Source organism: Hyperolius riggenbachi, chromosome 9, assembly GCF_040937935.1.
Source record: "Hyperolius riggenbachi isolate aHypRig1 chromosome 9, aHypRig1.pri, whole genome shotgun sequence".
Lineage (NCBI taxonomy): Eukaryota > Metazoa > Chordata > Amphibia > Anura > Hyperoliidae > Hyperolius > Hyperolius riggenbachi.
The window spans coordinates 264,654,756-264,680,005 of record NC_090654.1 but is presented as its reverse complement, the minus strand read 5'-3'; the positions used below and the strand labels follow the sequence as shown (position 1 = coordinate 264,680,005).

The 25,250-nt window shown below is 47.8% G+C and overlaps 1 protein-coding gene across 1 annotated transcript in view; it reads left to right on the top strand.

The window, feature by feature from the left end:
- Positions 1–25,250, top strand: part of ADCK1 (aarF domain containing kinase 1) — a 46,232-nt gene that overhangs the window by 12,963 nt on the left and 8,019 nt on the right. The window contains exons 4-9 of the mRNA XM_068254467.1: positions 11,540–11,743; positions 15,756–15,914; positions 18,097–18,255; positions 19,732–19,848; positions 21,084–21,233; positions 21,812–22,009. Of these exons, the coding sequence (XP_068110568.1) occupies positions 11,540–11,743; positions 15,756–15,914; positions 18,097–18,255; positions 19,732–19,848; positions 21,084–21,233; positions 21,812–22,009 (987 nt within the window). The remainder of the gene's footprint in view (positions 1–11,539; positions 11,744–15,755; positions 15,915–18,096; positions 18,256–19,731; positions 19,849–21,083; positions 21,234–21,811; positions 22,010–25,250) is intronic.

Genomic DNA, 25,250 nt, shown 5'->3' with positions numbered 1-25,250 from the left:
CAACGTTCGTTCTAACGATCAGATCGTTACACACCTTTTAAAACTAACTTTACTTAGGTCGTTCTTTCATCAATTAAAAGTTCGTTCGTCGTCCTCAACGAACGATCGTTGTCGCATGTGTGTACGTAGCATATTACTTTCAGCCATAGACCCTGAACAAGCATGCAGCAGATCAGGTTTTTTTCACAATTTTGACAGATATGACAAGATTAGCTGCATGATTCTCCTTTAAAGATCCGATCTGCCGTAAAGGTTGTTATCACTGTGCGTCACTAAACATTGTTAGCGTGAACACACGCCTGTACCCAAATCGCGAGATTGCGGAAACGTTCGCTCTTCGCTCAAAAAATAGCTGGTAGTCTGAAAAATAGTTGAGAAAATCGTGTAGTGGGTATGGGCCTTAAAGGAGAACTGTAGTGAGAGGTATATGGAGGCTGCCATATTTATTTCCTTCTAAGCAATACCAGTTGCCTGGCAGCCCTGCTGATCTATTTGGCAGCAGTGGCGTCTGAATCACACCAGAAAACAAGCATGCAGCTAATCTTGTCAGATCTGTCAAAATTGTCAGAAAAACCTGATCTGCTGCATGCTTGTTCAGGTTCTATGGCTGAAAGTATTAGAGGCAGAGGAGCAGCAGTACAGCCAGGCAACTGGTATTGCTTAAATGGAAATAAATATGGCAGCCTCCATACACCTCTCTCTACAGTTCTCCTTTAAGATTCTTGGGCTGTGTGTACTGAAAACTGGTGCCAGGCGGAGTATAGAATCCACAATGGAAGATTATAGCACACCTGAACCGAGAGGGAAATTGAGGCTGCCATATTTACTTCCTGTTAAACAAAAACTGGTTGCCTGGTAGCCCTGCTGATCTCTTTGGCTGCAGTACTGACTTGAATCACACATCTGAAAAAAAGCATGCAGCTTATCCAGTCACACTTCAGTCACAGCACCTGATCTGCTTGCTTCTTCAGGGTCTAATGCTATTTACACATGACGCGATTTACCTGATGACCGATGAATTTTTTTTGAGCGCCGGTCATTTCTGCGATATTGTGATGTGGGTACAGGTGCGCAACCAAGAGAACATCGCTCAGCATTGCACCGCAATAACGAACTGCACAGAGGATTGGATCTTTAAGATCCCCAACGACTCCTGCGCAAAGTACCGCGATCGCTTAACTACTTGCCGACTGCTCCACGCCAATTGGCGTGAGCAGTGCAGCAGCCCCAGGACCGCTCCACGCCAATTGGCGTGAACGGCCGTTTATGGGGCTAGCAGGAGATCCTCCTGCTTGGAAGGCGGAGCTCAGCTCCGCCTTTAGTCTCCGAGTGGCGATCGCCGCTTGGTAAGCTGTTAGATGGCAAAACTGCCGTCTAATTACTTTGTACAGCGCTGTGATCTGATAGGCTGGCCAGGGGAGGGAGGGCGGGTAGTGAAAATAATTTAAAAAAAGCCACATTTAGTTGAAAAATAATACAAATAAATATTTATTAAAAAAAAATAACATTGGGAGAGCGATCAGACCCCACCAACAGAGAGCTCCGTTGGTGGGGAGAAAAGGGGGGAGGGGGGAGGATCACTTGTGTGCTGAGTTTTACAGCCCTGCAGCTTGGCCTTAAAGCTGCAGTGACCTATTTAAAGGGAACCTAAACTGAAAAGGATGTGGATTTTTCCTTTTAAAATAATACCAGTTGCCTGACTCTCCTGCTGACCCTGTGTCTCTAATACTTTCAGCCACAGCCCCTTAACAAGCATGCAGATCAGGTGCTATGACTGAAGTTCGACTGGATTTGTTGCATGCTTGTTTCAGGTGTGTGATTCAGCCACTACTGCAGCCAAAGAGATCAGAAGGACTGCCAGGCAACTCGTATTGTTTAAAAGGAAACGTCCATATTTCTTGCAGTTTAGGTTCCCTTTAACCAGCCGGGCGGTATGGACGAGCTCAGCTCGTCCATCACCGCCGGAGGCTGCCGCTCAGGCCCTGCTGGGCCGATTTGCATCAAATAAAGAGCAGCACACGCAGCCGGCACTTTGCCAGCCGCGTGTGCTGCCCGATCGCCGCCGCGAGCAGCGGCGAAAGAGGGTCCCCCCAGCCGCCTGAGCCCAGCGTAGCCGGAACAAAAAGTTCCGGCCAGCGCTAAGGGCTGGATCGGAGGCGGCTGACGTCAGGACGTCGGCTGACGTCCATGACGTCACTCCGCTCGTCGCTATGGCGACGATGTAAGCAAAACAAGGAAGGCCGCTCATTGCGGCCTTCCTTGTTTATTCTGGGTGCCGGAGGCGATCGGAAGAACGCCTCCGGAGCGCCCTCTAGTGGGCTTTCATGCAGCCAACTTTCAGTTGGCTGCATGAAATAGTTTTTTTTTTATTTAAAAAAAACCCTCCCGCCGCCTCCCTGGCGATCTTATCAGAACGCCAGGGTGGTTAACTAAAAATTGCCTGGTCTTTAGGGGGGGTTAACACTGCGGTCCTCAAGTGGTTAAAGAGGAACTGTCGCGAAAATGTTAAAATTTAAAACGCATACAAACAAGAAGCACATTTCTCCCAGAGTTAAATGAACCATAAATTACTTTTCTCCTATTTTCCTGTCAACTAAAATAAGTAGTAGAAATCTGTCATTACCGACAGATTTTGGATTAGCCCATCTTCTCATAGGGTGGATCTCAGGGTTTTCTTTATTTTTAAAAGCACTTATTAAATGGCAGTTGCTCTGTCCAACTGCCGAAATAGTGTGCAGCGAGCAGGGAAGCTGGCCCACATCTTTGTATAAATCTTTTTCAGGGAATGTCTTTATAAAGAATAAAGGCAATGCTGAGAATCCTCTATGGAGAGATGGACAAGCCCAAAACCTGTTGGTAATGTCAGATTTCTACTAATTAGTGTGACAGCAACATAGAAGAGTAATTTATAGCTCATTTTACTCTGGGAGAAATGTACTTCTTATTTGTATGTGTTTTAAATTTTAAGATTTTCGTGACCGCTCCTTGTGTAACGTCGCATAACATCATGCATGCCTGCCGGTGTCGCTTGACGGCTGTCATCAAGGGGACATTGCTGGACCCTTTAGGTGGTGAGTACAGAGCTTAACCCTCCTGGCGGTAACCCTGAGCTACACTCGGGGTAGCCGCCGCAGAGGATTTCTCTTCCCCGGGGGGGATTTTTAAAATAAAATTTGGTTTAGCCTTTGTAGCTAGCACTTCGATAGCTACCATTGTCCCCCAAGTACCTCTGCTCTTTTTTGATCGCCCCCGATCGCCGCTGTTATTCGTAACCCCTCCCGGATCCCGCGATGGTGCAGCCTCTCCAATCAGATCCAGGAACGGGATTGCGCATGACATCAAACGTCATGTCCGATCGTCGCCATAGCGACGACTGAAGCTCATTGGGGAGGCTGTGGCTCTCGCGGGATCGCGGCTAGGTAACGGATATCGGCGGCGATCGGGGGGATCAGCAAGGTGCGGAGGACTTAGGGGACAAGTAGCTAGCCTAGTGCTAGCTACAAAGGCTAAAGCAAATTTAATTCAAAAAATCCCTCCCGCGGACGCAGCCTCAGAAACTGCGTATCGCCAGGGAGGTTAAGGGTGCATACACACATTCTATTTTGATTGCCCAACCATTGGCCCATTTTACCACTTCCATGCAGAATGACAGTTTCCCTACACTGTTCATAGTATTTAAAACTGGCCCTCATACTGCATGGAGGTGATAAAATCATTGGCCAATCAGACTTGGATGTGTGTACCATGCTTTGGGCTAAAAGTATCAGAGGCAGAAAATCAGCCAAGCAATGTACATTGTTTAAAAGGTAAAAAAGAATGAATGAGGAGCGTATGATCAATGTTATTCAGGTCTGCACTACCCCAAAACCACCCAATAACAAACACAACCAGCAAGAATAAAAAAAAACAGAGGTGTCTTCACGGTCACAGACCAATACTTTATTGAAAATTCCACAAATAGTATAACCATAAAAAAATCCCCCTTATCCCCCCATAGAAATATGTGACTACATTATCAATTGACATCAGCTGATGTAACACCCATTCCATACATACAATACAATAATACAATAACATTTCTATAGCGCTTTTCTCCCATAGGACTCAAAGCGCTTAGGCTCTCTCAGATTCAGTAATTGGTAGTAGGATGAAGTATTCACACAACAAAAGTTATATTTCTGCAAATGCCAAACTGAACAGGTGGGTTTTCAGTCTGGATTCAAACACGTCCAGGGATGGAGCTGTCCTGATCTGTTGAGGTAAGGAGTTCCAAAACGTAGGGGCAGCATGACAGAAGGCTCTGGGACCAAAAGTTTCCAAGTGGACTCTGGGTATGACTAGATTATTAGAACCTGTGGATCTGAGAATGCGGGGATTGCTACACAGCTGCAACATTTCTTTCATGTATCCAGGGCCCAGATTATTCAGTGATTTAAATGTCTGTAGGCCGATCTTGAATAGGACCCTCCATTCTATAGGTAGCCAGTGGAGGGAGTGCAGGACTGGCGTTATGTGGCAGTGACGGGGTTGGTTGGTTAGCAGTCTGGCAGCAGTATTCTGTATCAGCTGTAGGCGGTATAAGACCTTTTTTGGAAGGCCAGTGTTGAGAGCATTACAGTAGTCCAGTCGGGATGTGATGAAGGCATGGACTAAGGTTGGCAGATCTTCTGGGGGGATGAGGTGCTTGATTTTTGCAATGTTCTTCAGGTGAAAATAGGATGATTTCACCACAGCAGAGATTTGAGTTCTGAAGTTTAAATCCCCATCAATTAGAACTCCCAGGCTACGCACATGATCAGAGCTGCGTAGATCTGTGCCTCCTATTCCCAGTGGTGAAGACTGCAAGTTAAGTTGTTTTGTTGTCATGTGCTGCCCTCCGATCAGAAGGAATTCAGTTTTGTCTGCATTTAGTTTCAGCCAGTTGTCATTCATCCATTGCTGTAGTTCACGTAAGCAGGCGTTTATAGTTGGAGTTGGGTCTGTCACACCAGGCTTGAAGGAAAGTCTGTACATTCACCACCTCTCATAAAGATCGGGCAATCTATGGTATCTATGGGCATACACGGCAGGTTTTTGCTGCTCGATTCCCCCACTCAATCGTTTCGCCACTGGATTCTGCAGTCAGTTCTCTTATCTTCCGCACGTTTTTCTTATCTTTTTCCATTCACTCTGGAATTGAGCAGTGAAACGATTGAGTGGGAGATCGGACATGTAGCCGTCTATGCCCAGCATTTTAGTTCCTCAGGATGTTTATTGCCTCCTATTGATGTCCATTGTAGTCCATTAAATTGCCTCCACCCTTCTTATAGGTTGATGATGCTGTATTGTATGGGTCACACTCACAACAGGAACCGAAGACAAAGTCCAGTCCATAACCGAACCACTTGTCACGTGTGATGGGTTAGCCGGCTAGGTTTTGCATATATCAATGATGACTCATGTATTAGAACGCACTGTAGTTCAAATTGAGCTGCCACCTATACTGGGATCATTCATCTATATCAGATAAAGTTGCCCCCCTGGGGTCTCCCCAACTTGCGGGCGATCGTGACGTCATTCGTGGGGGGGGGGGGGGGGGCGTCCCAGAGTCCAGGCTTCCTGTCTAGGCTGTGGCCGTTTCAGATTTGGATGCTGTAATAGACCCCATTTACACCAAAAAATGAAACCGCAAGCATTTTGCGTTTTTGTGAGCTGTTTTTTTCCCCACCCTGCACTCCACTGCGCGCTGCGCTTTTCTAAGCGTTTTTGTAATTCACTCCCTGATGCAAGTCAGGAAGTGAACTCTTTGACCCAAAAAAGAATAAATACAAGGGGCTTGATTCACAAAGCGGTGTTAACTGTTAGCACGCCTGTGCAAAGCCCCTTAGCACGCCTAAAAGAGATTTTCGCACGCTAATCGCGCGCAAAGTTATGCGCACAGTAAACCTTTATGCGCACAGTAAACCTTTATGCGCGTAAAGTTTTGCGCGCGATTTCTTAAAGCTTTGTGCGTGCTAACTACTTAGCACCCTAGTTAGCACGCCCAAAGCCTATAGGCGTGCTAACTAGGTTAGCACCGCTTTGTGAATCGAGCCCAATGTATTTATTCTTAAGAACGCGAACGCAATTGCTGCACAAAGCGATTTTGTGAGTGTTTTGCGTTTTTCCTATACCTTCCATTATAGCCTCAAAAAATGGTACTGGCACCGCTTTGCTGAGCGGAATCGGAAACAAACTGCTCAGCTGTGAACTCTCTCATAGCAAATCATTGCACAAGCGTTTTGTGGGCAATTTTGAAAATTGCCTGCGCTTGAAAAAAGACAGAAAACGCCCCTAGTGTAAACGGGCCCTCATACTGCAGAAAGCCTGGACTCTGGGACGCTGTTTAAAAGGCAAACTGGGACACTGCCCTGGGACCCCTCGCACACCAGTATAATCAGGGCCGGATTTGTACTTCTTACCTCCCAAGGCCGACTATTACCAGCCGCCCCAACCGAAACCATATCCTACCACCTCTCTCCACACACACCCAAAATTTTTTGGGCTGCTGGTGTCCACTATTGTGGCTAGTGCTGAGGTCTCCATGGCAACCTGAAGTGAATCAATCACGTCACATTTGGGAACTGGTCAATCAAGCGATCTACAGGTGATGGGTGTGGTGGGAGCCGTCCATCACACACACATTGTCAAAAGTGGCTCACAATTGGACATTGGGTGGGGTCAGCAACACATAAAAGTGAGTCCTACACCCACTGCTGTCTCCAGGGTAACAGCGCTGGCCAATCAATAATTAAGAAATGGGTACTGTGAGAGGCTGCCTTCTGTATTCTGTACTATTTGCTGGGGCTGCCCCTGGTCCTTTCATCCCCCACACCAAGTGCATGAGACCCGGCCTTCTGTAACTGCCTGCCGCTGCTGCTATGTCATTGGACAAGGTCTGGCTTTTTGCTAGTCACACACTGTTCACAAACGTTTAATTAACGGACTGCAGCTGCCTGTAGCACTGCACAGGCAGATGCCAGCTGGTACTAATAGTGCAGTTATCCTGACCCCTTTCATTTGTTTGGACACTTGCAAATAATGCCCTGCAAATAATGCCCACTGTCTGCAGGCCGCCCCTTGTTTATCTGGTGCCCTAGGCCATGGCCTATGTGGCCTTGCCAGAAATCCGGCCATGAGTATAATCGGGGCTGGATACCTTGGGTGACCGTAATAATGAGAGTCTCTTTGTAATTATACGCTCCTGGCGCTTCTCCTGTCATTTCTCCTGTGCAGTGTAATGTCAGAGAAGGACACTAGGTGGCGCTGCTTTTCTGTTGATTTCCTCAGAGAAGTCCTTACACCACCAGCAACCTGTATATTCTGCAGATCTCGTCCAATACAATATTTTCCTCAGATGGGAACATTCTATTAGATTTTTTTTTCGATCGAATTGTACCGAAGACCACACAGTATGTGGAGAAAATCGGCATTAAATAATTTTATGATCGATTGGAATACAGAATTTTATTGATTGGAATGTTGGATTTTACAATCTTATCTGAGGAGAGAAAGCGTCCTTATCGACTCGTTTATGGGAACAATCGCTAATTACCTTCCGTGACTCTAGAAATCTCAGCGCAATCCACATAACACTAGTCTGCTTTATGAGGTATATAAACAGTTATCTGTAATCACCAGCGCTCACAAAACAAGGTGACCATCACTAAAGCAAGTAAGAAAGCACTGTTCAGTACACAGGCACAGCCTCACATGCTGATTTATTCATACATTCTTCACACAGAAAGATAAAAGCAAGCATTCACACCGCGGGACCTGTGCAACAGGGACCTGATCAATCTATAAGTGCATTAAAAGCACTAACTGTGCCAATCACAAATGATCATAAAAACCTTGAGATGCCCACTCGCTAGTCCGTTCCTGATCGGTTTCTGCGATTTGTCATCAGAGGATCGGGGTGTTGCTGCTTGTTGTCTGGATTGGGATGTTGCTGCTTGTTGTCTGGTTTGGAGTGTTGCTGCTTGTTGTCTGGTTTGGAGTGTTGCTGCTTGTTGTCTGGTTTGGGGGGTTGCGGCTTGTTGTCCGGATCTGGATGTTGCTGCTTGTTGTCTGGATTGGGGTGTTGCCACTTGTTGTTTGGATCGGGTTGTTGCTGCTTGTTGTCTGGATTGGGATGTTGCTGCTTGTCGTCTGGATCGGGGTGTTGCTGCTTGTTGTTTGGATCGGGGTATTGCTGCTTGTTGTTTGGATCGGGGTGTTGCTGCTTGTTGTTTGGATCGGGGAGTTGCTGCTTGTTGTCTGGTTTAGGGTGTTGCTGCTTGTTGTCTGGTTTAGGGTGTTTCTGCTTGTTGTCTGGATTGGGGTGTTGCTGCTTGTTGTCTGGTTTGAAGTGTTGCTGCTTGTTGTCTGGTTTGGGGGGTTGCGGCTTGTTGTCCGGATCTGGATGTTGCTGCTTGTTGTCTGAATTGGGATGTTGCTTCTTGTTGTCTGGTTTGGGGTGTTGTGGCTTGTTGTTTGGATTGGGGTGTTGCTGCTTGTTGTCTGGATCGGGGTGTTGCTGCTTGTTGTTTGGATCGGGGTGTTGCTGATTGTTGTCTGGATCGGGGTGTTGCTGCTTGTTGTCTGGATCGGGGTGTTGCTGCTTGTTGTTTGGATCGGAATGTTGCTGCTTGTTGTCTGGATCGGGGTGTTGCTGCTTGTTGTCTGGATCGGGGTGTTGCTGCTTGTTGTTTGGATCGGAATGTTGCTGCTTGTTGTCCAGATCGGGGTGTTGCCGCTTGTTGTCTGGATCGAGATGTTGCCACTTTGTGTCCGGATCGTGGTTGTTGCTGCTTGTTGTTCGGATCGGGGTGTTGCGGCTTGTTCGGATCGGGGTGTTGCTGCTTGTTGTCTGGTTCGGGGTGTTGCTGTTTGTTGTTCAGATTGGGTTGGTGTTGCTTGTTGTTTGGATCGGGGTGTTGCAGCTTTTTGTCTGGTTTGGAGTGTTGCTGCTTGTTGTTCGATTTGGGGTGTTGCTGCTTGTTGTTCAGATTGGGGTGTTGCTGCTTGTTGTTTGGGGTGTTGCTGCTTGTTGTCTGGACCGAGATGTTGCCACTTTGTGCCGGATCGGGGTGTTGCTGCTTGTTGTCCGGATCAAGTGTTGCTGCTTTTTGTTCAGATCAGGGTGTTGCTGCTTGTTGTCTGGATTGGTATGTTGCTGCTTGTTGTCTGGATTGGGATGTTGCTGCTTGTTGTCTGGATTGGGATGTTGCTGCTTGTTGTCTGGATTGGGATGTTGCTGCTTGTTGTCCGGATCGGGATGTTGCTGCTTGTTGTCTGGATCGGGATGTTGCTGCTTGTTGTCTGGATCAGGATGTTGCTGCTTGTTGTCTGGATCGGGATGTTGCTGCTTGTTGTCTGGATCGGGATGTTGCCACTTGTTGTCTGGTTTGGGGTGTTGCTGTTTGTTGTCGGGATCGGGATGTTGCTGCTTGTTGTCTGGTTTGGGATGTTGCTGCTTGTTGTCTGGTTTGGGATGTTGCCACTTGTTGTCAGGATCGGGGTGTTCCTGCTTGTTGTCCGGATCAAGTGTTGCTGCTTGTTGTCTGGATTGGGATGTTGCTGCTTGTTGTTTGGATGGGGATGTTGCTGCTTGTTGTCTGGTTCGGGGTGTTGCCACTTGGTGTCCGGCTCGGGTTGTTGCTGCTTGTTGTCTGGTTCGGGGTGTTGCTGTTTGTTGTTCGGATCAGGTTGGTGTTGCTTGTTGTTTGGATCGAGGTGTTGCAGCTTGTTGCCTGGTTTGGAGTGTTGCTGCTAGTTTTCCGATTTGGGGTGTTGCTGCTTGTTGTGCGGATCGAGGTGTTGCTGCTTGTTGTTTAGATTAGGTGTTGCTGCTTGTTATCTGGTTTGGAGTATTGCTGCTTGTTGTCTGGATCGGGGTGTTGCTGCTTGTCGTCTGGATCGAGGTGTTGCTGCTTGTTTGGATCGGAATGTTGTTGCTTGTTGTCCAGATCGGGGTGTTGCCACTTAGTCTCTGGATCGGGTTGTTGCTGCTTGTTGTCTGGGTCGGGGTGTTGCTGCTTGTTTTTTGGTTCGGGGTGTTGCTGTTTGTTGTTCGGATCAGGTTGGTGCTGTTTGTTGTTTGGATCGGGGAGTTGCAGCTTGTCTGGTTTGGAGTGTTGCTGCTTGTTGTCTGGTTTGGAGTGTTGCTGCTTGTTGTCTGATTTGGGGTGTTGCTGCTTGTTGTCTGATTTGGGGTGTTGCTGCTTGTTGTCTGATTTGGGGTGTTGCTGCTTGTTGTCTGATTTGAGGTGTTGCTGCTTGTTGTCTGATTTGGGGTGTTGCTGCTTGTTGTCTGATTTGGGGTGTTGCTGCTTGTTGTCTGATTTGGGGTGTTGCTGCTTGTTATTCAGATTGGGGTGTTGCTGCTTGTTATTCAGATTGGGGTGTTGCTGCTTGTTATTCAGATTGGGGTGTTGCTGCTTGTTGTTTGGATCGGGGTGTTGCTGCTTGTTGTCCAGATCGAGGTGTTGCTGCTTTTTGTTCGGATCGGGGTGTTGTTGCTTGATGTCTGGATCGGGTGTTGCTGCTTGTCTGGATCAGGGTGTTGCTACTTTTTGTTGGGATTGGTATGTTGTTGCTTATGGTTCGGATCAGCGTGTTGCTGCTTGTTGTTTGGTTTGGGGAGTCGCTGCTTGTTGTTCGGATCGGGGTGTTGCTGCTTGTTGTCTGGATCGGGGTGTTGCTGCTTGTTGTCTGGATTGGGATGTTGCTGCTTGTTGTTTGGATGGGGGTGTTGCTGCCTGTTGTTGAGATCAGGGTGTTGCTGCTTGTTGTTTGGATGGGGGTGTTGCTGCTTGTTGTTGAGATCAGGGTGTTGCTGCTTGTTGTTTGGATGGGGGTGTTGCTGCTTGTTGTTGAGATCAGGGTTTTCCAGCTTGTTGCCTGAAAAGGGGTGTTGCTGCTTGTTGTTTCGGATTGGGATGTTGCTGCTTGATGTTCGGATCAGGGTGTTGCTGCAGTGCGAATCTGGACAGCATGCTGCAGATCTCTGCAGCACACAGCCAAATCCCTATAGCTGTGCACGGCATGGCTTAGCGATTCAGACTGCTGCTTCACAGCAGAGCGGGAGCCGCGGCCGAATTGAAAATGGCCGTGGGTCCTAGTAGAAATGAGCCCTTACTCTGTGCCTTTACTGATCGTAAACTATCTGCAGGATGTGCTGATCTCTGCTACCTCCAGTATGTACAGTATAAGCGTATAAGCTTTTACTCTGTGCCTGTACTGATAGTATACTAGCTGCAGTGTGTGCTGATATCTGCTACCTCCAGTATGTACAGTTTAAGCTACTATTCTGTGCCTGTACTAATAGTAAACTAGCTGCAGTGTGTGCTGATCCCTGCTACCTCCAGTGTGTACTGTATAAGCTGTTACTCTGTGCATGTACTGATAGTAAACTAGCTGCAACGTGCGCTGATGACTGTACAGAATGCCCCCCGTTCACCCCTATAGAATATGTGAAAACAAACGGCGATATCATACGTGTAACCTCATTCATCCCACAATGCCATTCTCTCCGCAGATTCACGTTCGCTCCGCCCACCGCCTGCTGGATCTGTGCTGTGCCAATCGGGGCACCTTTATCAAGGTGGGGCAACACCTGGGCGCCCTGGAGTACCTGCTGCCCCCGGAATACACCCGGACCCTCAGCGTTCTGCACAGCAAGGCTCCACCCACTGCGCTGCCCGACGTCCTGCGGGTGATCCGAGAGGAGCTGGGGGATGAGGTAACGCCATGGTGTCCGGGCAACCAGGGGTTAACCGTCTGATTGCTATAATTCACATTATTGTGCCTTTTATCATCGGAACGCCAGCGTGGCGTCTGCGCTCAGCCCTGATGGATTGGTGTTTGTATGCCGAGCATTGGCTTATTATGAGCTGAAATTAATCAGCCATCCACACATCTGATAGGGCCATCAGGATGGGGTCACAATGTATTAATAAATCGCCCGCCCCGCGCCTAATAAAACCATATCAGCCAGAGATTTATTGCCACAGTTATTGCAGTCTGAAGTGAGGAGAGATTAGCTCAATTATTCACCAGAAAAAAAAATTGCACAAAATGCTCAAAAATCCAGCCGTAGATCTGGCGGTGGGGAAGGGCGGGCCATACGAGGCGGCGTCTTTGGGGTTCAGGGCTCCTGGGGATACAGGTGCTGCCTGTACTCCTGCCTAGGCATGGAGTAGTGGGGGGGGGGGGGGGGGCGGGGGGGTCAATCACCTGCAAACAATTATGCAGGATTATGCAAATTCGGTATGCAAATTTATGCAGGCTCAAAAGAATGATTCTAATCAGATTCCACCTCGGCAAGATTTCATTGGTCCATTTTCTAGCTGCAATAATTATTATTATTATTATTATTATTGTTTTATAAAGAGCCAACATATTCCATGGCGCTGTACAAAGTAAGAAACAAACATGGGGTACATAATAATACAGACAATGGTGTACACCAATATACAAGATACATAATTAGTGACAAAATACAAAAATGATACAAAATACAGAATTGGTAATGACAGTGATAAAAGTAACATAAATATCATTATGATTTCCAAGAGACAAAAAAGGGGGGGGGGGGGTGGGGGCGGGCTGCCCTGCCCTGCCCTTCCCCGCCCTTGCGAGCTTACAATCTAAAGGGAATGGGGGGGGGGGGGGGGAACAAGAGTAGTATACAAAAAATATATAAAGGCAGTGTGTTTTAGGATACCTAGTAGGAGTGCAATTTGGTCTTAGGACAAAGGGAAGTGGCCTAAGGTAGCGCATATGCTTGTCGGAACAAATTAGTTTTTAGAGAGCGTTTAAAGGTACCAAGGGTTGGCGAGTGACGGGTGTGTTATGGGAGGGCATTTCAGGGGATGGGTGAAGCGCGTGGATAATCTTGTAAACGTGAATGTGAGGAGGTAGTTCTAGAGGAGGACAACAGAAGATCATGTGCAGATCTGAGATAGCGATTGGGTTTGTATTTGGAAATCAGTGAGGATATTACCGGGGAGAGAGATTGTGGAGAGCTTTGTAGGTTAGGGTTAGGAGTTTGAACTGGATCCTCTTGTTAATTGGCAGCCAGTGAAGAGCTTGACAGAGAAAGGCAGCAGAGGAAGATCGAGAAGAAAGATGAATGAGCAGCTGAGTTCAGTAACGATTGGAGCAGGGTCAGTCTGTTAGAAGGTAGTCCACAAAGTAGTATGTTGCAGTAGTCCAGACGAGATATTATAAGAGCATGTATTTTAGTTGTGTCTTGAGTGAGAAAAGGTCGGATGCGAGATATGTTTTTGAGTTGGAGATGGCAGGAGCTGGTTATAAAAGTGAACATGAGGAATAAAAGAGAGAGATGAGTCGAATATTACCCCATGCAGAGATGTGGGGAACAGTTCGCCAGGCGAACATCACTGGGGGATTTACTACTTCCGGGTCGCTCTGACTCGGAGAAGTACGCCTATGCTACCCGGCGGAGCGCGTCTGAGATCGCGCTCCTGTTGCCGGGCCCTCTCTGCGCATGAGCGTGACGTCACGCACATGCGAAGAAAGTACCCGGCAACAGGAGCGCGATCTAGGACGCGCTCCGCCGGGCAGCGCAGGCGTACTACTCCGGGTCAGAGCGACCCGGGAGTAGTAAATCCCCCAGTGATTTTAGGGATGTTCGCCGGAGAACGGTTCAGGAACCGTTCGCCACATCTCTACCCCCAAGCACCGTGCTTTGGGAACTTTGGCAAATTGTGTACTCCAGTTTCCACTCGGAATTATTTGTATGTCACTGACCACCCCTAGTGAGGAGGGGCGGGTAGCGGGGGCCGCAGTTCCATCTCTTCTCCTTTACTTAAATGTTATACCCAAAATATCAGTCATTCTTAAGGCCAGTTTCACACTGTAAACCGTCGGTAGGGGTGCGATGCAATCGGATGATGCATCGCACCGCAGCACTAAAAATAGCCTTCACGGATTTTCGCGTTAATACGTGGTAATCCCTTTTCTGTTTGAAAGCCAAACAGGAAGTGAGGCTCTCTAGCGCTCACTTCCGGTGGCAGAAATACAAATTACGCGGAAGTGTATTGAAGAAATACGCTTCCGCGCATACGCACCGCAACACCGATGCGAAAATGGTTTGAAAAAAAGCTGCATCGCCATAAACTTACATGACTGCTGGTCCGCCACACATCGCCGCACATGTTGCCCGACAACGCACAGATGCTCTAGCGTCAGATGCACCACATCAGGCACATCACATCTAGTGTGAAAGGCCCCATAGACTTTAATTGCCCTAGCGTCACCCTGTGGTAAAAAAGAAAAAAATACATATATCCAGGCACATCGCCTCTAGTTAGGACATTATATAAGTTATTAAGGAAAGGGAGGTGCTGAAGGGGGTGTGGCTAGAAAACAGCAAAAATCTATTAACCCTTCGCACTCTCGCATGCATATGTTCAAACAAATGCATTCACAGATTCACTCATACAGGCACAACTGTTATCCCTACAGCTAAGTTAAAAGCCGGGGTTTTAGTTCACAGAAGAATGCATTCTTCTGCTTAGTCACCTATACTGCGCAGAAGTACCCAGGTAAACATAGGTGTCCTAACTCTGGCCCTGTAACATGCATAGTGCAGACATGCAAACACATTCATTGCATTAAACCTATCAATGGCTTAGGAGCACACATCCGGACGTCCTCTCCTGGGACAGATAGTGCATCTTACCAATCACACAAGGGAGCTAACGTTATGTATCCATGTGCACCATGCACATACACCAGCATAAGCTGTGTGCAGAATGAATTGGACGCTAGCCACAGGGGTCAGTAACAAGAAATAAATACATATATCCAGGCACATCGCCTCTAGTTAGGACATTATATAAGTTATTAAGGAAAGGGAGGTGCTGAAGGGGGTGTGGCTAGAAAACAGCAAAAATCTATTAACCCTTCGCACTCTCGCATGCAAATGTTCAAACAAATGCATTCACAGATTCACTCATACTAGAGGCGATGTGCCTGGATATATGTATTTTTTTCTTGTTACTGACCCCTGTGGCTAGGGTCCAATTCATTGCACTCCCTCCTTCCCCTGTATGTGTTTGTCAGCATGCACACAGCTTATGCTGGTGTATGTGCATGGTGCACATGGATACATAACGTTAGCTCCCTTGTGCGATTGGTAAGATGCACTATCTGTCCCAGGAGAGGACGTCCGGATGTGTGCTCCTAAGCCATTGATAGGTTTAATGCAATGAATGTGTTTGCATGTCTGCACTATGCATGTTACAGGGCCAGAGTTAGGACACCTATGTTTACCTGGGTACTTCTGCGCAGTATAGGTGACTAAGCATAAGAATGCATTCTTCTGTGAACTAAAACCCCGGCTTTTAACTTAGCTGTAGGGATAACAGTTGTGCCTGGATGAGTGAATCTGTGAATGCATTTGTTTGAACATTTGCATGCGAGAATGCGAAGGGTTAATAGATTTTTGCTGTGGTAAAAAAGGGTAATGCACCGCAATGAACACGCCCCCGTGTGAAGGCGGCCTCAGGCTGTCAGCGATGGTTCAGGGAATCAGGGGTAATACGGATCTGTGTACGGTTAGATTTAGGATGTAAATCTGTCTCATACATTGTCAGAGCAGTAGCGAGGAAATCGCTTGTCTTATGTGTGTAGTCATTTTCCTCGGTATCAGTGAGGGCAGTAAGCGATAACTGCCACACATCAAACTGCCACATCACCAAGCAGTTTTCTCTTCTATTCTTCAGGCCTACCAGCTCTTCCAGCACTTCGAGGAAACGCCACTAGGGGCAGCATCTCTGGCTCAGGTGCACCGCGCTGTTCTCAAAGATGGCCGGACGGTGGCTGTGAAGGTCCAACACCCTAAAGTCCAAAGCCAGAGCTCCCGAGACATCCTCATCATGGAGGTGAGTGTCCTGACTAGAGGTGCATACACACATCAGACTATAGTCTTTGGAAAATGAAAGATCACAGACCAATCTTACCCCCTTCCATGTAGTATGAGAGCCATACCTTCACAGTCTATTCTATGGAGCTGAACTCCCCATCAGATAGAAATCTTTGCAAGATGCTGCACACAAAGATTCTGTACAGACACAAAAGATCAGTATCTGCAAAAGATCTGTTCCTGCAAAATGCATTCATAGTCTATGATATCTGCAGATTCTCATACACACCTTGTTTAACAGACATTCATCTGCAGATCAGATCCACCAGGATGGATTTTCAGATCTGCAGATGATTGTCTGATCTGCAGATGAATGTCAGTTAAACAAGGTGTGTATGAGGATCTGCAGATCTCATAGACTATGAATGCAATTTGCAGGAACAGATCTTTGGCAGGAACTGATCTTTTGCAGATACTGATCTGTTGCATGTGTACAGCATCTGTGTGTGCAGCATCTTGCAAAGATTTGTTTCTGATGGGGAGATCAGCTCAATAGAATAGACTGTGAAGGTATGGCTCTCATACTACATGGAAGGGTGGTAAGATTGGTCTGTGATCTTTCATTTTCCAAAGACTACTATAGTCTAATGTGTGTATGAGCCTTTAGGATGGTCAAAGAGCTGCAAATAAGTTTGAGTTGATGCAGCATTATGCAAAATTTGCATGCAAATTTATGCAGCTTGAAAAAGAACCAAACAAATCCTGCTGAAGTGAAATTTGATTGGTCCAATTTCAAGCTGCATAAATTTGCATAATCCTGCATCAACTCAAAATTATTTGCATCTCATTGACCATATCTCATCTGGCATTGCGAATCTGCTTCTGTCATTAGTGATCATTGTGCTACAGTAACCCCATCCTCTGTATAACTGATATTATCCCCATTCCCTGTGTGACTTCTAATATCCCCACCCTCTACATTAGTTATACTGTAATATCCCAACTCTCTGCATTACTTGTAATACTCCGGTCTCTGTGTTATGTATAATATCCTGCCCTCAGCATTACTTATAATACCCCTCACCCCTTGTGTTACTTATAATCCACCCTCTGTAATACTTATAATACTCCCCCCCCCCCCCCCCCTATTAGTTAAAATATTCCCAGCCTCTGCATAACCTATAATACCTCCAGCTTCTGCATTGCTTATAACATCCCTTCCTTCTGTGTTACTTATACTATCCAACCTTCTATATAATGTATACTATCCCCAGCCTCTGTATTACGTATAATCTCCCAAGCCTCTGTATTGCTTGTAATATCTTAAACTATGTATAAATTATAATATACCAGGCTCTGTATTACTTATAACATCCCAACCCTCTGTATAACCTATAATATCCCCCTCCATATTAGTTGTAATTCCTCCACCCTCTGCGCTACTTAAAGGATACCCGAAGTGATTTGTGACATGATGAGATAGACATGTGTATGTACAGTGCCTAGCACACAAATAGCTATGCTGTGTTCCTTTTTTTCTTTCTCTGCCTGAAAGAGTTAAATATCAGGTATGTAAGTGGCTGACTTAGTCCTGACTCAGACAGGAAGTGACTACAATGTGACCCTCACTGATAAGAAATTCCCCTTTTTATCTCTTTCTTGCTCTCAGAAGCCATTTTCTGCTAGGAAAGTGTTTTATAGTTGGAATTTCTTATCACTGAAGGTCACACTGTAATCACTTCCTGTCTGAGTCAGGACTGATTCAGCCACTTATATACCTGATATTTAACTCTTTCAGAGAAAGAAAAAAAGGAACACAGCATAGTTATTTGTGTGTTAGGCACTGTACACACCCATGTCTATCTCATCATGTCACTTCGGGTATCCTTTCTGTATAACTTCAAATGTACTACCCTCTGTATTACTTACAGATATATTACTTCTGCCCTCAGTATAACTTATACTATCTCCAGCCTCTACGTTACTTGTAATACCCCAACTTCTGTATAAATTATAATACCCCAATCTCTGTACTACTGATAATAGCTCACTCGTCACAAGGTGATCCTATTATTAGTAATACAAAAGGCGGAGCTATGGTGACACATTATCACATGAATGAAGCCCACTGCACTGCTGTGTGATTGGTTGGAGGGTGAGGGTCATGTGACTGATGGCTCCACCCCCTGTGCTCTGTCCAGGTCTTGCTGCATGGAGTGAAGAAACTCTTCCCGGACTTTGAGTTCATGTGGCTGATCGAGGAAGCCAAGAAGAACCTCCCCCTGGAGCTGGACTTCCTGAACGAGGGTCGCAATGCCGAGAGGATGGCCAGCGTCGTCTCCAGGTTCCCCTTCCTCAAGGCGAGTGGGCGGAGACTTAAGTGGGAGGGGCCACCTCTTGTTTACAGATCAGGGATGAAGGATGGTTGTCTGTACAAGCATAACCTGAGTCTGTGGGAAGAGAGATACCTCAGAGCTGCCATCCTGATCCCACAGCATCACTGAGCAGGGACCAGTATGCAGGACTCCACCTTCTCTGTCTGCATGCTTGTTCCATGGCAGAGATCTCCTGACTTGTGAAGCCAGGGATCAGCATTACACCCTGTAAGTTCAGATACACAATTTGCCATGGCATCCTCCATATTTACATGACCTTCAAATGCCATTTCATGTATGGATTTTATAGAATGATGAAAAGTTTTTTTTTTATGTATTTTTTGTAAATTGAAAAATGTCCCCAGCGATCCAGAGATTGTAATGGACTGACAGCTGCCTGCTCACACCCAGTCACTCTAAACCACTCATATGGGCAGGAAGGTCGGTAGATTGATCGCGCTTTAAGCTGAAGCCACGCCCCCTGTAGACTGACAGCCTATCATGGCTTCAGCTCTGGAACTCTGTTCCATGAAACCCCTAACGGTGGGCATACCTCTCTACACTTGGCAGCCGATTGACCATCCGATTCGATAATTATTATCAAAATGGTTGAAAATCTGTGCCGCCAAAGCAGTAAGTCGGGCTATCGTGGTTAGTCGGGTGCGGGGCTGTAACGGCGAGCAACATCGGGACAAAAGACCAATGCGACAAAACCCCCGGCGCTGCCCTCCAGTGTATAAATGTGTTTCTCCCTTGTACCCCCCCCCCCCCCCCCCCCCATGTGTGCATTTATACATTACCTGTCCTTTGTTGCCCACTGTGCGGTGCCCATCCGTCTTCAGTGTCCCCTGCTTTTCTGTTAGCAGGGTCACACCTGGAATAAGCATGCAGCCACTGGGTTCACACCTGGTACACACCTGGGACAAGCATGCAGCCCCTGGGGTCACACCTGGGACAAGCATGCAGCCCCTGGGGTCACACCTGGGACAAGCATGCAGCCACTGGGGTCACACCTGGGACAAGCATGCAGCCACTGGGGTCACACCTGGGACAAGCATGCAGCCACTGGGGTCACACCTGGGACAAGCATGCAGCCAGTGGAGTCACACCTAGGACAAGCATGCAGCCACTGGGGTCACACCTGGGACAAGCATGCAGCCAGTGGAGTCACACCTGGGACAAGCATGCAGCCACTGGGGTCACACCTGGGACAAGCATGCAGCCACTGGGGTCACACCTGGGACAAGCATGCAGCCACTGGGGTCACACCTGGGACAAGCATGCAGCCACTGGGGTCACACCTGGGACAAGCATGCAGCCAGCAGTGTCACCTGGTCCTGTGTATTTGTTCTGGATCCATGAGTGAGTAGGTATTACTGTAATTCACAAATTACATAGTTAGGCCGTACATGGGATATAACGCTGCATTTCCTCCATGTTTATTTGCTTGTCTCTGGTCAGATCCCCAGAATCCACTGGGAGCTGAGTACCCGGCGGGTGCTGGTCATGGACTATGTGGAAGGCGGGCAGGTGAACGACAGGGAATACATGGAGCGGAATCACATAGACGTGGATCAGGTGAGGTGGTGTGTTTCTCGGCATCAGCCTGTGTGGTGTTTGTGGGTTAAGTTGTGTGTTGTGTGTGATGGAGGGGGAGTCTCTGAGAAGCAGCAGGGGGACCCCCCTCCAAGGAGTCTGTGTCTCCAGGGCTGTAATTAGGAGTGTGAGATCCTTAATACATGGGTATAACAAGACTCTAACAATGCCACGTACCAACTGCAAGAATGGCAACCCTCCCAGAGGCAGATCCCCTGTTCCATCTTCACTACAGAGGAGATTAACCAGCACAGTACCAGGCAAGATGCTGTCCCCAGATCCTGTCACATGCTTAGTGATGTCACCGGTCTCTAGTGCTCACTGGTCTATAGTGAATGGATGGTGATGTCATTGGTACCTAGTGAATGTGAAGTAATGTCACTTATCTCTTGTGATTGTAATTGTATAGTGATGTCACTGGTCTCTAGTGAATGGATGGTGATGTCACAGGCCTCTAGTGAATGAATAGTGATGTCACTGGTATCTAGTGAATGTATAGTGATGTCACAGAACTCTAGTAAATAGATATTTATTTCAATGGCATGTAGTGAATGTATAGTGATGTCACTGACCTCTAGTGAATGTATAGTGATATCACTGACCTCTAGTAAATAAATAGTGATGTCACCGTTACCTAGTGAATGGACGGTGATGCCACTGCACTGCAGTGAATGTATAGTGATGTCACTGACCTCTAGTGAATAGGTGGTGATGTCATTGATCTCTAGTGAATGGATGGTGATGTCACTGATCTCTAGTGAATGGATAGGGATGTCACTGGTCACTAGCGAATACACTGGTCTCTCTATAGTGCATAGTGATGTCACTTATCTCTAGTGAATATATAGTGATGTCACTTATCTCTAGTGAATATATAGTGATTTCACAGGCCTCTAGTGAATGGATAGTGATGTCACTGCTCTCTAGTGAATGTATAGTGATGCCACTGATATCTAGTGAAGGAATAGTGATGCCACTGATCTATAGTGAATGTATAGTGATGTCACTGGCCTCTAGTGAATGTATAATGATGTCACTGATCTCTAGTGAATAGATAGTGATGTCACTGGCCTCTAGTGAATGTATAGTGATGTCACTGCTCTCTAGAGTGTGTATGAAGTAGGATGGGCTGTAGACTTTAACATGAAGGAGTCCTGACACAGATAAAGGAGTAGCTAAAGGAGTATTTGTTGTGTAATTTTCTCCTCTTGCTGTAGGTATCTCGTGCTCTGGGGAAGCTGTACAGTGAAATGATATTTGTCCATGGCTTTGTGCACTGTGATCCCCACCCTGGAAATGTTCTGGTCCGACAGAGTGCAGATAGCAGAGGCCCGGAGATCATTCTGCTTGACCATGGACTGTACCAGGTACAGAGATGGGGGAGGACATTCTGTACCAGGTACAGAGAAGGGGAGGACATAGACTGTACCAGATGCAGGGAAGGGGGTCACTTGCCTTAGACTGTACATGTTGCAGAAATAAGGAAGTACATAAACTGTACCAGGTACTGGATAGGAGGGAGGACATAGAGTATACTAGGTGCAGAGAAGAAAAGGGCATAGCCTGTACCAGGTGCAGAGATGTGGGAAGATATAGACTGTACCAGGTGCAAAGATGGGGGAAGACAGTGACTGTACCAGGTGCACAGATGGGGAGGTGGAGGACATAGACTGGACCAGGTGCAGGGAAAGGGGCGAGAGACATAGACTGTACCAGGTGCAGGGAAGGAGGACGACATAGACTGTTCAAGGTACAGGGAAGGGGGAAGATATAGACTGTACCATGTGCAGGGAAGGGGGAGGACAGACTGTACCAGGTGCAGAGAAAGAGGAGGGCATAAACTGTACCAGGTGCAGGGAAGGTGGAGATCATAAAACTAGCAGTATTGCTCTCTGGCTCCTGGTTGTGGTGCAGCTAATCTCTGATATTGGGATCTCATCCACAGACACTGACTGACTCCTTCAGGCTTGATTATTGCCGCCTGTGGCAGGCCCTCATAGCAGCAGATATGGAGGGGATCCGCAGATACAGCCAACGGATGGGAGCCGGGGATTTGTATCCCCTCTTTGCCTGCATGCTGACTGCCCGATCATGGAAGGCTGTCAACCAGGGCATCGATAGTGGAACAATCACCAAGGAGGAGGTAGGATGTGTGCCAAGCTCAGTGTGTTCTGTTTGATCTGAAGGATTGCAAGGCCTTCTACTGCAATGATTCCGCCCACACTAGTTCCGCCAACACTGACCCCACTTGCAGCCTGCAGTCCTAACCTGAAGAGTTATCCCTCCTATAGGAAGACCGGAGAGTCCTGACCTGCAGAGTTACCCCTCCTATAAGAAGACCGGAGAGTCCTGACCTGCAGAGTTACCCCTCCTATAGGAAGACTGCAGTATCCTGACCTGCAGAGTTACCCCTCCTATAGGAAGACTGCAGTATCCTGACCTGCAGAGTTACCCCTCCTATAGGAAGACTGCAGAGTTCTGACCTGCAGAGATACCCCTCCTATAGGAAGACCGCAGAGTCCTGACCTGCAGAGTTACCCCTCCTATAGGAAGACCGCAGAGTCCTGACCTGCAGAGTTACCCCTCCTATAGGAAGACCGCAGAGTCCTGACCTGCAGAGTTACCCCTCCTATAGGAAGACCGCACAGTCCCGACATGCAGAGTTACCCCTCCCATAGGAAGACTGCACAGTCCCGACATGCAAAGTTACCCCTCCTATAGGAAGACTGCACAGTCCCGACATGCAAAGTTACCCCTCCTATAGGAAGACCACAGAGACCTGACCTGCAAGGTAACCCCACCTATAGGAAGACTGCAGAGTCCTGACCTGCAGAGTTACCCCTCCTATAGGAAAAACACAGAGTTCTGACCTGCAGAGTTACCCCTCCTGTAGGAAGACCACAGAGTCCTGACCTGCAGAGTTACCCCTCCTATAGGAAGACCACAGAGTCCTGACCTGCAGAGTTACCCCTCCTATAGCAAGACTGCAGAGTCCTGACCTGCAGAGTTACCCCTCCTATAGGAAGACCGCAGAGTCCTGACCTGCAGAGTTACCCCTCCTATAGGAAGACCGCAGAGTCCTGACCTGCAGAATTACCCCTCCTATAGGAAGACCGCAGAGTCATTACCTGCAGAGTTACCACCTCCTATAGGAAGACCGCAGAGACCTGACCTGCAAGGTAACCCCACCTATAGGAAGACCACAGAGTCCTGACCTGCAGAGTTACCCCTCCTATAGGAAGACTGCATAGTCTTGACCTGCAGGGTTACCCCTCCTATAGTAAACTGCAGAGTCTTGACCTGCAGAGTTACCTCTCCTATAGGAAGACCACAGAGTCCTGACCTGCAGAGTTACCCCTCCTATAGGAAGACTGCATAGTCTTGACCTGCAGGGTTACCCCTCCTATAGGAAACCGCAGAGTCTTGACCTGCAAGGTAACCCCACCTATAGGAAGACTACAGAGTGCTGACCTGCAGAGTTACCCCTCCTATAGGGAGACCGCAGAGTCCTGACCTTCAGTGTAACTCCTTCTATAGGAAGACTGCAGAGTCCTGACCTGCAGAGTCACCCCTTCTATAGGAAGACCACAGAGTCCTGACCTGCAGAGTTACCCCTCCTATAGGTCTTGGCACATACTCTGGGATTTCTCGATCTGAAGACCTTAACAGAATTTGTATGTACAGTTTGTTTGTTTATAATGGAAAGCAGTGATGCATTTGAATAGTAACCACGCAGTACTGTCCCCATTCACCAGAACGGGAGCATATAAAGACTGAACAACAACCCCCCCCCCCCCCCCCCCCCCATCTTTCTCTTCTCTCTCTCTCTTTCTCTCCTCCACTCCTTCCCTCTCTCCCCCACCCATGCCCCATGGTGTTTCTTCCCCTACCTCTCTCCCACACCCCACAGAGACCACCTCTACTTCCCTTTCCCATATATGTACCCCCCACTTTTACGCTGTCTCTCTGTCTCTTCTCCTCTGACTATATCCCCCCCACCTTCCCTGTATCTCTCTCAATTCCCCCTCCCCAATTCCCCCCCCCCCCTCTACCTTTTGCTCACATTATCTCCCCTGAGCTTCAGTCACACACTATACAAATATTGTTCAGTACAATCCACGACCTCTCGCCCGGCGGTTGGGCATTCCAGAAGATGCCAGCGACATGAATGCAGATCAGGTGCTACCAATGATGCGTTCTAGCAAATTGGCTTGGCCGATTGTCGTTTATCTCTCTCTCTCTCTCTCTCTTTTCTCTCCACTCCCCCATCTCTTGTATACCCCCCACCCTCAGCCTTCTTCCTCGCCCCCCCCCCCCCCCCCATGCTGCATGTCACTGTCACATAACGTCTGTCTGCAGCTGGCTTCAGTATATTCTGCTTGTGATAACGTGTAATTAGTTGTGTGTGTAATTAGTGCCTTTTTCAGTGTGGGACGTGCGTGTTTAACTAGTGCCTGGCGGAGATGTAACCCTTTCCTGAGCGCCCCGTACGGATATCTGTATAATTATATCCATCCTGCTCTGAGATGGGGAGAGACGTGAATAATGCCTCTGTTTCCCTCTTCATGCTACAGAGCGCGCCCCACACCATGCAATCACTCCAGAAAATCGTCTCCTGCACCGTGACTGCTTTTCATGTTACACTCCAACTCCGGTCTGTGACATGCAGATTGTCCCGGGATTGTAACCGGCTTACAACTGGGCCAGCCAAATGCACTTCCTGTACGTTTTACTTACCCAAATTCCAAGCGAGATACAGTGTGTGTCAGCCAGAAATAGGAGCATCCCATTGGCCATCTGTACTGGACATCAGAAAGAAGCTTCTTCATCCCACCAACTCCTCATAGCAGATTATTCCTTTCCTTCCTCCTGCACACTGACACGCCCCCTCCTCCTGCATGAGAAATAAACAGGAAGAACCTCCCCGCACACTGACATGCCCCCCTCCTCCTGCATGAGAAATAAGCAGGAAACATATCCCTACAAACTGACACGCCCATCCCTCCTGGATGAGAGATAAGCAGGAAGCACCTCCCTACAAACTGACAGGCCCCCTCTTCCTGCATGAAAGATAAGGAGGATGCAGCTCCCTGCACACTGACATGACCCCTCCTGCATGAGAAATAAGCAGGAAGAACCACCTTGCAAACTGACACGCCCCCTCCTGCATGAGAAATAAGCAGGAAAAGCCACCTTGCACACTAACATGACCCCTCCTCCTGCATGAGAAATAAGCAGGAAGCACCTCCCTGCAAATTGACACACGTCCCCTCCTCCTGCATGGGAAATAATCAGGAAGCACCTCCCTGCACACTGACATGCCCCCTCCTCCTGCATGAGAAATAAGCAGATAGCACCTCCCTGCACACTGACACGCCAATTAT